At 40.6% G+C, this 13818-nt stretch overlaps 1 protein-coding gene across 1 annotated transcript in view; it reads left to right on the forward strand.

The window, feature by feature from the left end:
- SERGEF (secretion regulating guanine nucleotide exchange factor) overlaps positions 1-13818 on the forward strand; it is a 142149-nt gene that overhangs the window by 24998 nt on the left and 103333 nt on the right. The window contains 1 exon segment of the mRNA XM_064425332.1: positions 4985-5139. Coding sequence (XP_064281402.1) covers positions 4985-5139 — 155 coding nt within the window.

Here is a 13818-nt window from a genome sequence, read left to right on the forward strand (position 1 = left end):
AAGAGATGTGGACAGCTCTGGTATGCTGAGCTCCTGTGTTAAAAGGATCAGGGGACCATTTAAACATTTGTCAGGGCAGACTATCCTGTGTTGTACTGAAACCATGCGCAGGTGCTGGGCTGCAGGTGTGGGGATGCCTGGTTTCCAGTGCTGAATTAAAGCTGTCTTCAGCCAAGAAGGAATTTAGGATGTATGGATGGATGTTTTTCTGTTAGGTTTCCCTGGATAAGGGCTCTTTCTATGCAGATAAGGAAGTTTCTCAGAATGGGTCAAGGACATCAGTGGTTTTCTGAAGGGCAGCAGAGATCTGTAGATTTGGGAGGTGTTATGCTGTGTAGGGCAGGGAGGAGGCAAGAGGCAGCCTCTAAATGTCAATTTTTAATGCCTGCTTCTGTGAATTTTCATGTGAAAGGAGGCATTAAGAATTTTTTATATAGAACTTCATATTTCAAGCCTGAGATTAAGCATTCAATGTGAATATCCAGAGTTCATTTGAAAAGTAATCATTAATGCAGCCATGAACTCAGATAGCCTAGATGAACTCTTTCATCTAGTATTTATGAAGGAGAGTTCAAAGCTTGCCTGGGTACCAAACAGAGACTTCAAGGAGATAACACTAGTGTATGCTATTATCTTAAAACAGGAAAATTGATATAAAAATAAATCTGAGTCTAGTGAAAATAAGTAAATTTTAATGTACCTATTTGTCTGTTGTGTTTTACTGAGAAACAACCAACCTGTTTTTAGAACTAATGTACTTATTTTTTTATTGCTAATTCTTTCCACTTAGGTGGCTGAGCAGATTGATTAAAAAAGTGCTAAAAGGGAGAAATTACATGCTCTGCAGTCTCAGTAGCAGTATAAAACAGCAGAGGAAAAGCTACACTGTCAGGCAGGAAGCAACTGGAAGTGCTTTATGCAATGTTGCTGGATTTGCAGTACTCTGAAGGCTATGAACTTGTAATTTTGAGGACATTCTCAACTGTCTGTGCTTCGTTATACATGAGGACAGAAGGATGATGTGAAGAAAACGCAGAGGAACCTTTCAGAGAGTGGTTTGTATTCAAGCCCTTGAATATGTATGTACCTTCATCTGTATTCTGTGAGGGACTGAGCATGTGTTTTGGGTGATTTGCTGCTGTGTGTACACTGATGCAGACTGCTGTGTCTACAGTTCAAAGAGCACGAGCAAACCAGATCTGCATGATCGTGTAGAATCCCAAACAATGTAGCGTGCTGTTGTTTGTGTTGTTTACTTAAGGAGCTGTCAGAAAGTATATCTCTTAGTCCTTAATTCCAAATGGTATTTGAACCCTCTGGACTTTATTTGATGTAGCATTTGCCTGGTGAAAAGATGAACAGTTGCTATAAAGTCATCTGGGACAATGTGGATGTTCACATCAGAGGAATTGAAATGCCTTTTGGAGGCACTATGCTCAGAACATGGCAAGATCCAGGTCGTAGGAAGCATTGCTAGTATCTTAGAAGAACTGGAAAAGCTTTCCAGTATTGTACCCTTCTTTCTACAAAAGCTGTAGAAATAACTCCTGCCTTTTGTGTGCCCTCTTCCTGCACGGAGTCTGGTATGAAATATCACATTTTCTGATGCCTCAGCCACTTCCATGGCTGATGTACTCTGTCCAGTTGACTCATCACTGTGTATGTTTTCTTGACTTCTAATTAAAATCTGTCCTAGTCTAATATTAGACCAACACTCCTCGTTATATCACCCTTCATTCTTAAGTAATTCATCCTGCAACCTCCTTACTCTGTATGACTAATGTCTTTTTCTCAAATATTCTTAGAACATTTTAAAATACCATCTATTTTATAAGCAGCACAGTAGCAATACCTCCCATTACAATTGCTCAACGCTTCCTGTCATAGCTCAGTGCTTTCTTTTCCTCAGGATTTTGACGAGACTTTAACCTTTGGCGGAATTTTCCATGCATTGGTGTTTGCCTCAGCCTGAGATTTCCACTTGAGACTGGGTTTTTTTTTTTTGTTTGTTTGCTGAAAGTATAATCAGTATTTCATAGAAAAGGCACGTCTAAATCAGCTTCTGTTAGTTTCTCTCACAGGAAAGACAGATTTATGTGCCTTGAGGGTTTTTTTTTTTTAAAGGATCTCTGGGCAGTTGTTTTTTGGCTGAAAAATGGAAATGATTGACTATTAGCAGGAATCTGAGCAAGGGATGGGGAATGCTCAGCAAACAGGAAGTTTGGGGAAGGAGTATGTCTCAAAAGAATTGAGAACTGCATTGATGAGCAGTGAGAAGGAACTGGTTGCTTAACTTATCTTTGGGCATTCAAGAAACTTTTCCTAAAAGCAAAAATTAATTTATCTGGCTTTAATATTTAAAAATTCATGTTCGCCATGCTTGAGTACTAATAACCACCTGAAATCTGTTTCCCTTATTGTGGCAGAAAAGAAAAAGTTAATTGCAGTGGTCTGTGTTTGTGATTGGAAACATTTTACATTCATGTTTTACAGAAATCATTTACATTCTGCCAAGGGTTCTGTTTGGTTTTGCATGTGTAAGTGATTCTTTGCTAGCTTGCTTAGTGAAAGAAAATAGAATCTGTGGGTAGCAGGTGTTTTGTTGCAACTAAGCATTGTTGCTGTTTTAATCCTTCATATATGCTTGCAGTCTTCAGTTGCACTGGAGCAGTACACCCTGGTGGGATGGTGCAAAGGTTCATTTTTGTTTTGTGAGTGGCTGGTGTTTCTTGTTCATGTTTGGGTCCAGACAGAGCACCAGATTCATTTGAGGAAGGAGGTTTTTTTTCCCCAAAAGACTGAGTTGAGAGAAACCTTTGTTGCCTCTGCGTACGGTTGGCGTTGCAGACTGTGTGAGGATCTGGGTCTGTATTACCAATTCAAAGCTTGCCTCTTCAGAGGCCTTGCAGCTTGCTGATGTTTTTGCCTGTGGCACTTGATACTTTTGGCTTCTGAGAGCTGAAATGCTTTAATTCAACTATAGTCCTTGGGATCGATACAGCAATGTCTGGGTAGGGCTTGAGAGCCTGTGGTGTATTAATGATCTAACTGGAGGTTAGAAAAATTCTTTCTGGCTTTAGATTTCATAAAACTCAGTTTCAGTTCCTGTTGTTAATATAAAATAGAGCAGCCTGCCTATCCTTCCTCAGTCCACTAACAGGGTTCTGTAGAAGTGCAGTAACCTGGTCTGATGTAAAAGCCTGAAGCTTAGTGTATACTTAAATTTGTTATCTACATTTTTGCAGCTGCAGATATTTTTAGCAGAGATCTATATAAATTGCAAAGTAAATATACTACCTTCAGAACAAGCATGTTTTTTAAACCTCAAACCATCTTCCTAATCGAAGATACACTAGTAGTTCTCTTAATGAAATTTATTTTTATCCTTTAACCTAACAAAATAGGTAGCCACTATGTTAAAAAACCTCACTTGTATTGAATGTAGTATGTGACTGTTTTCAGCTTTTCCCTGAACTGAGAGGAAGCTGCAAAGGAAAAAGGCTTTATGCCCTTGAGAGAGAAGGACAACTAATTTTATCACTTAATTATTTTAGGGGAAGCATTATCAGTGAACTGAGAGAATGCATCTGAAAAAACTTGCAGTGATTGGAGTGAAAGATACCACTGCCAGCAGATTTCCAGGGAAAATGCCTGTACTTCTCCTATATGTGAACAAAGGTTTCCAGTTCATTTACAGAATGCACTGTGCCCACTTGTGTCCCTATCAGGACAGTTTAACAGCACCCTAAGGAAAAGGGAAGTGTTCAGATTTCCAAGGGTTTGTGTTTTGGCATCTGTTTAGAAGCCTCTCAGTTGTCACCTTTGGGTGGTGTGACCATACCCCCTGCACCTGACCCCTCTGTGGGGCAGGGAGAGGTGGGGGTGTAAGCTGACCTGCTGGACTGGATGGTATTTTCCCCAGATCCACATCTTTTGGCCTATAAATGTGATTACTTGAGTTCAATTCTGGAGAGCAGTTTGAGGCTTGGCCAAAGCATGTACATAACTCAAGGTCACTGCAGGTTTCTTTCTGGGCTGGAATGTGGATTGATGCTTCTAGTTAAAGCCAAGTTGAGGACTTTACCTTCTGCTGTGTGTATATAACTTTTTTAATTGGAAGCCCAGAAGGGACAGGCTTATCTGCAGGGACCTAGTCACTTCCTTAAGAAAATAAAACTGTCACTTTGTATGATTTATTTTTTTTTTTTAATTCAAGGAAAGCAAAGGTAAGAAGGATGTTTATGGATGTTATCCATACAAGAGAATGGTGTTTTGGGTGTCAGTCCATGCAGCAGTGCATTTGTAATAATAACCCTTGGAGAGACGGATGAGCCATATAGTGCGGATTTCATTTAGAGTTACCTTTCCTTGGCCAGTGTGTGATTGCTGTGAAAACAAACCAGTGCATTTCCAATGCTTAACTGCAGTTGTGCTGGTGCTCCTGACTAACCAGCTGTCTCCTGAGGACTATAGCTCTGCTAACACTAGTGACAGAATGTAACTTCTATCAGGAAAACATAAAACTCTGTTAAATGCAGGTCATGCAATGAATTGTCTATGGCAAAGAATGGGAATAGAAAATAATTCTGTTTTCCGTAATCTTTTATGTGTCAGCATAAGCTGTTTTGTTTGTGCTTCCATTAACCTAAAATATGTCCTTTGTGTAACCAAAGTGTATTTATTGTATGCAGAATACCCAGGTTATGCAGCTTTACTGACATGGTTTATTTACAGCCCAGGCCACCATCTAGATGTTATTCTGCTAGAAAACAAGTTAATGAAGAATGAGTAGCTTCATAGAAGTATAACATAATACCTTGAGCTAGTTTTTAATGGTTTTATTTGTTCTGTTCCCAGAAATAAGTTTTCACCAGGCTTTTGACGCTGTAGATAAGATGCATTAAAAAGTTCTGGTTTTAAATTGGTATCCACAAGTTTCAGGAACTTGGTGAATAAGTAATCTTGAAATGTGTTTTGTGTTTAGAAGCTGGCAAGGTGTTCACCTGGGGCAGAATGGACTATGGGCAGCTTGGAAGACACGCGGTGGTTCCTGGTGGGCAGCAGAGCACAGCAGCTGAACAGAGCTTGGAGCTGTGGAACACCCCTGTTTCAGTTCCTTGTCTAAATGGAGCATCTCGGGTAAAGAAGAAAATTATAATTTCTACCCCCCCCCTCCTTTTTTTTTTTAAATTTTCTTCTTTTATTTTGTGTTAAAATAATCAGAACAGTTTCCCAACAGAGCCCTTTCAAATGCTGCAGCACAAGCCCTTGCTTGCTCTTCCTGTAAATTCAGAAATCAGTAAGATTCAATTATTTTTTTCAAAAGGCTTTTGCATTCAGGAACTGTTTTTTTCCATGGTGGAATCAGCCTTAGCAAAAGTTTCCAAGTTTTCTCAGGTGTGCAGGTGTAAGTTGTGCCTGCGGTGCAGCTGAGCAGAGGAGGTGGGGCTTTGCCCAGGTGTAGCACTACTTTTGTCTGAAACTCCAGAGGAGCACCCCACAAATCACAACTGGTGGTCCCTCTGATCCATGGGGAAGGCTTGCACAGCCATATAAGCAGTTCTCCTGGCTTGTATTGCAGCTGAGAAGAGTGGAAATTCCCAGTACTGTGGGGGCAGGAACAAAAACTTGTGATGTATTTGAGACATGTGGTTGATGGCTGATCCAGAACTTCTACCCACTAAGCTTACTCTTGATCTCTGGTGCTCCTTGAGAAGTCTCCAGTTTGTGTTGTAGGGTGAGTGAGGGAGGGGACGTGTTCAGGAAAGCAGAGATTGGGGAACAGGCAGAAGGTGGGCTTTAAGGTGCAGCCTTGTTGTCTTAAATCAGATTAATGATCTGTTCAGGTGGCACTCAGTGTAGTCATCCAGGGCATTAAACTTCAGTGAGGTGTTAAAGAGAACCTGTGAAACTTCTGAAGAGTTGCCTTGTTCTGAAAAAGGCTGAAGAGTTTCAATCAACCAACCCAAAACTTCTCCAGCCACATGGCCCAAGTTGCAGAGGGCAAAGGCAGGGACAAGGAGAGGGAAGAAGACCAAGAGAAGACCAGGTTTGAGACCATTTAAGGAATCTGAAGGTGCACAAGTCCTTGGGACCTGATGTGATGTATCCATGGGTCCTGAGGGAAGTGACAGAGCAATTGGCTAGGCCACCATCCATCATACTTGAGAAGCTGTGGCAGTTTAGTGAAGTGGAAAAAGGGAAGCATAACGATTTTAAAAAAAGGAGATAAGGAAGACATGGGGAACTACAGACTGGTCAGTCTCACCTGTGTGCTTGGCAAAATCATGGAACAAATCCTCCTGGGAACTCTAATAAGGTATATGGAAAATAAGGAGAGGCAACATGGCTTCACCAGCCTGACAAATCTGGTGGCCTTCTATGATGGGGTTACAGAAATGGTGGATGAGGGAAGAGCAACTGACATCATCTACCTGGACCTGTGCAAAGCATTTGACACTTTCCCACATGACATCCTGTCTTTAAATGGGAGAGACAAGGATTTGATGTGTGGGTGACTCAGTGGATAAATACTGGCTCAATCTCTGCAGTCACGGGGTTGAGGTCAGTGGGGAGTGGTGAGGCACTGGTATTGGGACCAGTGCTGTTTGTCAGTGAGAAAGGACAGTGGGATCGAGGGCACTCTCAGCAAGTTTGTGACACAACAATCTGTGCTGTATGGATGACACGCAGGAGGGAAGGGATGCCATCCTGAGGGACCCTGTCTGAGGCCCCAGAGCCCAGATGCTGCACTAATGTTTAGTCACTTTTAACTCCTCTGAGTCTCAGACAGCTTTCTTACCCATTTTGACATGGGGGTCCCTACATTTTGTCATTAGTTATATATAGACAGCTCCATTTGTGAAGCTGCTTCACGCTGTTTTTCACCTGTGCTGTGGCTCAAGTACATTGTTCTGTTGTTTCTCAGACAATACAAAGCCAAGGCAGCTGCAGCTTTTGCACAGTGGAACTTACCCTTGGCAGGACAAGTCATCCATGAAAGTGAAGGAATGTATTTAGATAGATTCCTTGAAAAGAAAGAGAAACAACAATCTCATCTTTATTCTGCTGCCCTCATCGCTGTTCCTCCTTACAGACCTGTGAGAGACCTGATTTGAGTGATTAGCAATGGCAGTGTTCTGGAGCAGACATCATTCTTTGCAGAGATAACAGCACAAAGATGACTTAAGAGGATCATCTGCATCCTAGGAGGAGCTGTGTTAATGAAAAAAGGAAAAACAGATAATAAGGACCTAAATTGTTTCACTTCAAGATTACAAACTAATGCCAAAACTAGAATTTATACTTGAAAATACATTAAATTGCAGTATGTAAGCTATATAGAGTGAGCTGTTCTTTGTTAACACACAAGCTACCCATTTTTCCATTTGTTGTCATGTGGAGATAGGATTTGATTTAAGAGCTGAATAGAAAGGAATATAGAGATGAGTTCTTTTCCATGTTTACCTTGAATTAACAATTCCAATATTTGTGTTTAATGCAGAGAGATAATTTAACAATTGAGGATTATGACTGATGATTTTTATTCGTAGTCTATTTTTATAAATCACTTTTAATGATTCAACTGAATTTTTGGCAAAGCTGTGGTCTGCTGATTGCCTCTGCACTTCAGTTAATATTGTTAAAGCCAAAGTGGAGAAACTAATCTAAGGATTAGAGGACAGTATAAAAGACACATGGGTTTAGCTCAAGGACAGAGTAGGTTTAACCTCCTATGTTGCTCTTTGTCTCCATGCCTATAGCTTGCCTACTTTCTCCACCAAAGACCAGGGATTCTCCTTTCTTTGAACTGACACTTATAATGTCTGTGTCTGCCACTTCAAAACGTGATTTTTGGAGTGTTGAGTGACCTATTGCATTGTGAGTTTGACTTCAACTGAAAACATTGACCTTGAGAAGTAAGAGCGCTTTTTTTTCCTTCAAACTGAAGCAAAGGAGGAACCAAAGCCTGAGTTTTAGATAATTATCCACTAATCTGAGTGTGTCTTCCTGGCAGGTTGAAAAGCGTGGAGGTTCCTGGTGTAAATGTGTTTAAAGTTCTTGCATTTTGCCACTGCAGGTCTGTTTGCTGTTTTCTTCTCAGTGCTTTGGTGCCTAACCAACATGGAATAAGCCAAGGCACTGAGAAGTTGTTGTGTGAGGCATTTTGCAGGCAGTGCTCTTGTGTTGTGGGGTGTCCTTGATGGGACCTCTTCAGAACATCTGACTCATCTGATGCACATTCATGCACCGCTCTTCAGATGAAAGGACAATTAAATACAAATGGCCCGAAATATGATGAGTCTCTCTGTTTAGCAAATGCTACAAAGATCTGGTTTAATGTTTCCTCCTTGTCAAAATGCTTTTCCAGTCGGTTTGATATTTTTGGCTTTAATAGCTATCGTTCCACTGTTTGTGGTATGTTCAGCATGTCATTCACATTGCAGCAAACATTTGCTGCAGCAATAGACAAGTGAGAAGTGTCTGTGCAGTGCTGAATGTTTCTTGCCAAGCTGGATGGAAGGAAGGGCTGCAGTTGTTTTGGATATGCATGATTTCACGTGAAGCCATGTTTTCATCATGTCCTTTTCTACTCAAAGCAAACTGTGCTAGATCACGGTTTTCTGGGGAGGGATCTCTGGAATTTCAGTTAGGAAATTAAAAAATAATCATCACTCAACTTGAATCTTGATAATGGATGTAGGGACCAGTTGTGTCAGGGAATGAACATAACTGCTAGACTGGTGACAACATGTGCTTACTGTGTTTATCCTGATCCTGCTGTGGTCCATGGTTCCAATGTGCAGGTTCATCCTGTGCGGTACAGATTGCTTTGGATCCTCTGTATGGTTCCTTTCTTCCAGGGAGTGGTACCACAAATGCCCACGTTCTCATGTCTCTTTGCAGTCAAAGTTTATTGCTGCTGTTTTCAGTGCAGTTGCAGTAAGATGTCATTTTTGTTTAAGTGTTTGAAAGGCAGCTTTGGTTTTAGCATATTCTTGTTTTTCTTCCTTTTCCCCATTCATGTTGCAAACTATTAAGCAGCTGCCTACAAGACATATCTAAGGTATCTGTATGATGACAATTAATTGCTGATATAACTGATAGAGTAATGTGTACACATTACTCTATCTTAACACATAGTCACAATAATATTGAAATATTTACTTTAAAAAAAATATTTACTTTAAAAAATATTTACTTTTAAAAAAATGACAACTGTTTGTGACTTATCAGGGAAATTCATTAGAGGCCTCTTTCTCAATAAACCTATAGTTGAGGCTTTAAGGGGAATCAAAAGAAATAACCTAATATTATATAATATCATCTCTATGGTTTGTGTGTGGCTTTTAAATACTTATTTGTTTGACTGGCTACTGTAAGTGTTTTTATTCTGAATGCTCAGATTGAGAGGTTTGTATTTTTGTGGGAGAGAAACAAGTTGAACTTTCCTAAACCAGATTTTACTGCTCAAAGTTTGAGAATATGTGTGAAGTAACTGATCCAATAAGCTGCTTAAAAAACGCACTTTGGGTGTTAGGGAAGGAGGTAAATGCAAAAAAAAGTTGAAGTGATGTGAACTTTCTCACTTGCTAAGCAAGTAATACTTTGGGGTGTGTTGTGAGTTTCTTGCTTTGGTGTTTTTTTTTTTTTCCAGTTATGAACTGGTGTCTTTTATGATTTGGTCTTGATCCATGTCTTTGGAGAAATGACATTGTTGAATTTTCCTTGACTGATTTTTTTATTCTCTTTTAGAGGTGCAATGATGAAAATTTTAATATAGAGATGGTCCCTTTAATATTCTTGCATCAAGTTCTTGGCTTATCAATTTATTTTAAGTGACAATAAAGGAAAATAAAGGCCACGGAGAAGTGGGTTCTGAGTACAGCTCACTGTGTGAGTGACAAATCGCAATTAAGGATGAAACTAAGAGACCAAATGGTTGAAATTATTATTAAGGGAGAAAAACCCAAACAGGATGTAACAGAAGATGGAAACTACAGTCTGCATACAAAATGCAGCAAGTCTGTGTTCGATTATTTGTGTTTGTGTGCTCTGCACGCCCTGTGTAGGAGAGTAACACTAATCTTGGCAGCACTGCAAGAACACTGCGAGTTCACAGTCATGTCACAGGCAGTGAGGGAACAGGATTTATTTCTTAGCTTAGTCAGTTCTCTCTGCTGTTCTCCTAAGCAGAAAATTGAGAGCAGTACCAAACTGCTGCAACCCAAATGCCACTTTTTGCCTAGGTAGCTATCCCACTTACTCTGTGCTTTTCTTATCCCATTAAGATATGACTGTGGTTTGTAAAGCATATCTTATGGCCTGGCTAGAGGGACATTTAACATGCACGGCAAAGTCATTTCTGCAAGTTATGAATAGCAGTGTGTTAGGAGCAGAGCCTGGCTCACCAACTCTGGGTCTGTAATTTTTGGAAAGCAAAGAGGAGGCGACACTGATCCCCAGCACTGTCCTTCCTGCCACCCCTACCAATTCCCCTGCAGCTGGCATTGCTTGGAGGGAGCTGGGAAGCCGAAGTCACACCCAGGGAATGGCAGAGGAGAACTCCCGCGCTGCCGCTGCGTGCCAGGGAGCACATGCTGTGTGGGTACACACGAGAGGCTTTCCAAGTAGCACTTCTGCAGATAAGGATTGCTTTAAAATGACCAAAATTGGGCTGCTTGGGCTTGTACTGCAGCAGTGAGGTGGCAGCCGGGGCCAGGCTGCTCTGCAGTCTGTATGGGAGACCAGGAAAGGTCGATTTCCTGACAGATGGGGTGGTGTAGGAGAGGAATGACATGGGATAAAGTCAGGAGGTGGAGACCCACCCAGCATGTGATGACTGAGGTGTTACAAATGTGACTCTGGGCAAGCCTTAGTCTTCATAAGCTATAAATTAATTTTCAATTTGGTGTTATGTTGCAGTTAGAATTCCAAATGAGTATCTCACTTGAAGATCTCAGAAAGTGTCAGGAAATGAAAAGAGGATAAAACTACTTGCAGCAGTAGCCATGGCTTGTGCAGATGGGCATCAGCTATCTGTAGTGAGGCCCCAACAATGACAGCAAATTGGCAGCTCTATTTAATGATCTTATTGGTAACAGAATTACTAATCTAAGTTGCCTTGTATAACTCTCTGATCTCTTCATGCTCATACTGTATTCCTTAAATTAAAACTATTGGCTGGGTCCCATCCTTCTACATGGATTGTTCTAGTAACAGTGCACCATGACTGCAGCTCTGAGCATAGAGACAGCTTGTGATCCTGCTCCTTGGAAGGATTTCTTTGCACCAACCAGTGCCATAAATGCTCAGCAATGCCCTTCAGATGCATGCTGCAGTTAGTGCTAATCAACCGTGGGCAGTGCTGCAAAATTACTTAAAAATGTTCTTGGTTTTGAGACAGTCTCTGTGAGCAGCACCCTTGGAAGTGACAGAACTCCAGTTCTGCCTCACTGATGTGATTTTGGTTGCCTTTTTCATCCATGAGAAGCCTGAACAGAAAGGTTTCAGCATAAAATGCACCTAACCTGGTTTAAGGTGAATCAGATCTAACCTAGGGTAAGTGCATGGACATGTTCCAAGTTCAAGTGAAAATATGGCTTGAAGCTAGAGATTGGTGGAAAAGGCCCTAAAGCATGCAGTTTTTCATTCTCAATTTGTCATTAGGACTTTTACAGAGAAGGGATTAACAAATCAATGCAGGCTAAAACGAGAGAAAATCAATAAGAAACTGTAGTGAACTGGAACAAAGCTATCAATTTGCAGTGTTCTCTAAAGAAATCTCATCCATACCTCCTTTTATGGATGGGAAAATAATGCCAAAATGATGATGATTTGAGGTTAGAGTAATTGTTTTTTACCTGGCTGACCCCAGAACTTTAGGTCAAGAAACTTCTGGTGTAAATGCTGCTTATCTACCCTATTTCAATTGTGTTGATGAATTTTATTGGCAGGCTTTGTGAGACTGGAACCTTATAGAAAAATAGTCAAGGAGAAATACATTATTTAAGTTACCCTCACAGGAATTTGATCGAACAGTCTTTTTAATGGTTTACTTCTTTGTATTAGTGGAAGTGACTTTGTTAGTTGTTCATAGTTTTTGTCTCTTTAAGAAGAATGCTGCTGCTGCAAAGTTTACTCTTTAATGCATATTACCAGTATGCATTCTGTAGGCAGAGAATATACTGCATTACTGGGTAAGTTACTGCAGGTGAATGAGAAGGGAGAGAGCTTAGTGGTGCCAACACTACCTGTTTATGGTGTTGTAGCACTGGTTCTTTCCAACCCATTTGTCATTGTGGGGCCATAAACTCACCAAGGCAGTGCCAGCAAACAGACTGCTTCTCCCTGCTTTTAATTTAGGGGTTTTGGATTTGGTTTGAACCTGGGTTGTGCCTGTACTTTTATGCCTGTGATGGTGTTTGTGTTTGCCTGATGTTTCCAGCTTCCACTCACCAACAAACCACTCCAGCTCTGGGCCCTGCCAGTCCCTCTGGCCTTTGTGCTTAGGTTATAAGTTACTGTAAAGCTTCTGTTTAATGAGAGAGTCAGCAAAGGGAGATTTGTGTTTCTGCTGTGAGGCCATGGCACAGCTTTCCAAGACTGGGAAGCCTGCTCAGTGACAGGGACCCATTTGTCCTCCCACCTGGTGGCTCTTCTCCCTTGCCTGCTGGCTGCCTTTCTCTAATTCAAACTGAAGTTGTCAAAGGCAGAAGCTACTTGTGGACTCTGTTTTTTAGATGGTCTAATACAGCCTGTGCCTTTGCCCCAACATTCAACCGACTTTTTTTTGTGGAAGGAGCAGGGGGAAGGGGAAGAAAAAGTAAACGTGATTCATCTAGTCCTGTGAGGACAAAAATGCTAAACTGTCTCCTGTTTTAAAACCTGCCTAAGGGTTTTTTCTTGGTCTCCTGGCAGTTGATTGCTGAGGTCTCCATAAATTCAGTGGATTTGGCATGTAATCAGATGCCAGCAAAGACTGAAAAAAACTATGCCTTGCAGTTCTTTTTTTGTTGTAGTAAAAAGTAAATAAAAACCTTTAAAATTTTTTAAAAAAAAGTCATTCTCAAAGAGAAAAAATTTGGTAGTTCTTACCTTAGAAGTATGGTTTTGAAAATGCCTCCTTCTACAGTTTGCCACTTCAATTCCCATTTTTATAATTCCTCCTTCTGCTCCCAGGTGTAAAACTAATGTGAACAATTCCTTCCTTGGTAACAAGTCCATCAGGATACAGTAAGGAGTTTTTAGGATGTGTTTGTTTTGCCAGAACATTGTTTTGCATAATGTTGTTCTCTTAAATGTTAAATTAACAAATATTAAATAGCCAGATTTCTTACTGGTGATTGCTTCAGTGGAAATCCCTTTTGTCCAGCTTTTCTTATTTTTTTGAAGTTGTCAAGGTTTTCCTTCAGCCTCCACTGTTGGCTGATTTCAAAAGTATGAACCCATTTAAGGCCTTGGAAGTCTCAGACCCCATGGTTCATTTCTATAGAAAGAAAAATTAAAGTTAAATAATAAAAAGCTAGGTGCTGCTAGACCTCACTAGAGAATACTGAGGGGAAGGGATGAAAGCCATTTAACAATGGCTAACAGATCAGACAATGATAATACAGTGTCTGACATTTGATTAAGTGTTATGACAAGATACATTGCTGGTGTTTATAACTTTGCAATTCCTTTATTGCTTTTCTGTATGCCAGGGTGTTGTACTTTGTGTTGTTTTGTGTTCTGATGCAAGTACAGGATATGATTTTTGCTTCTTGGATTTATTCCCTGCTTGTATCTCCTCTGTTTGGCTGTCTATTTTGATTTCTC

The sequence above is a fragment of the Passer domesticus genome, chromosome 6, assembly GCF_036417665.1.
Source record: "Passer domesticus isolate bPasDom1 chromosome 6, bPasDom1.hap1, whole genome shotgun sequence".
NCBI classification, from domain to species: domain Eukaryota; kingdom Metazoa; phylum Chordata; class Aves; order Passeriformes; family Passeridae; genus Passer; species Passer domesticus.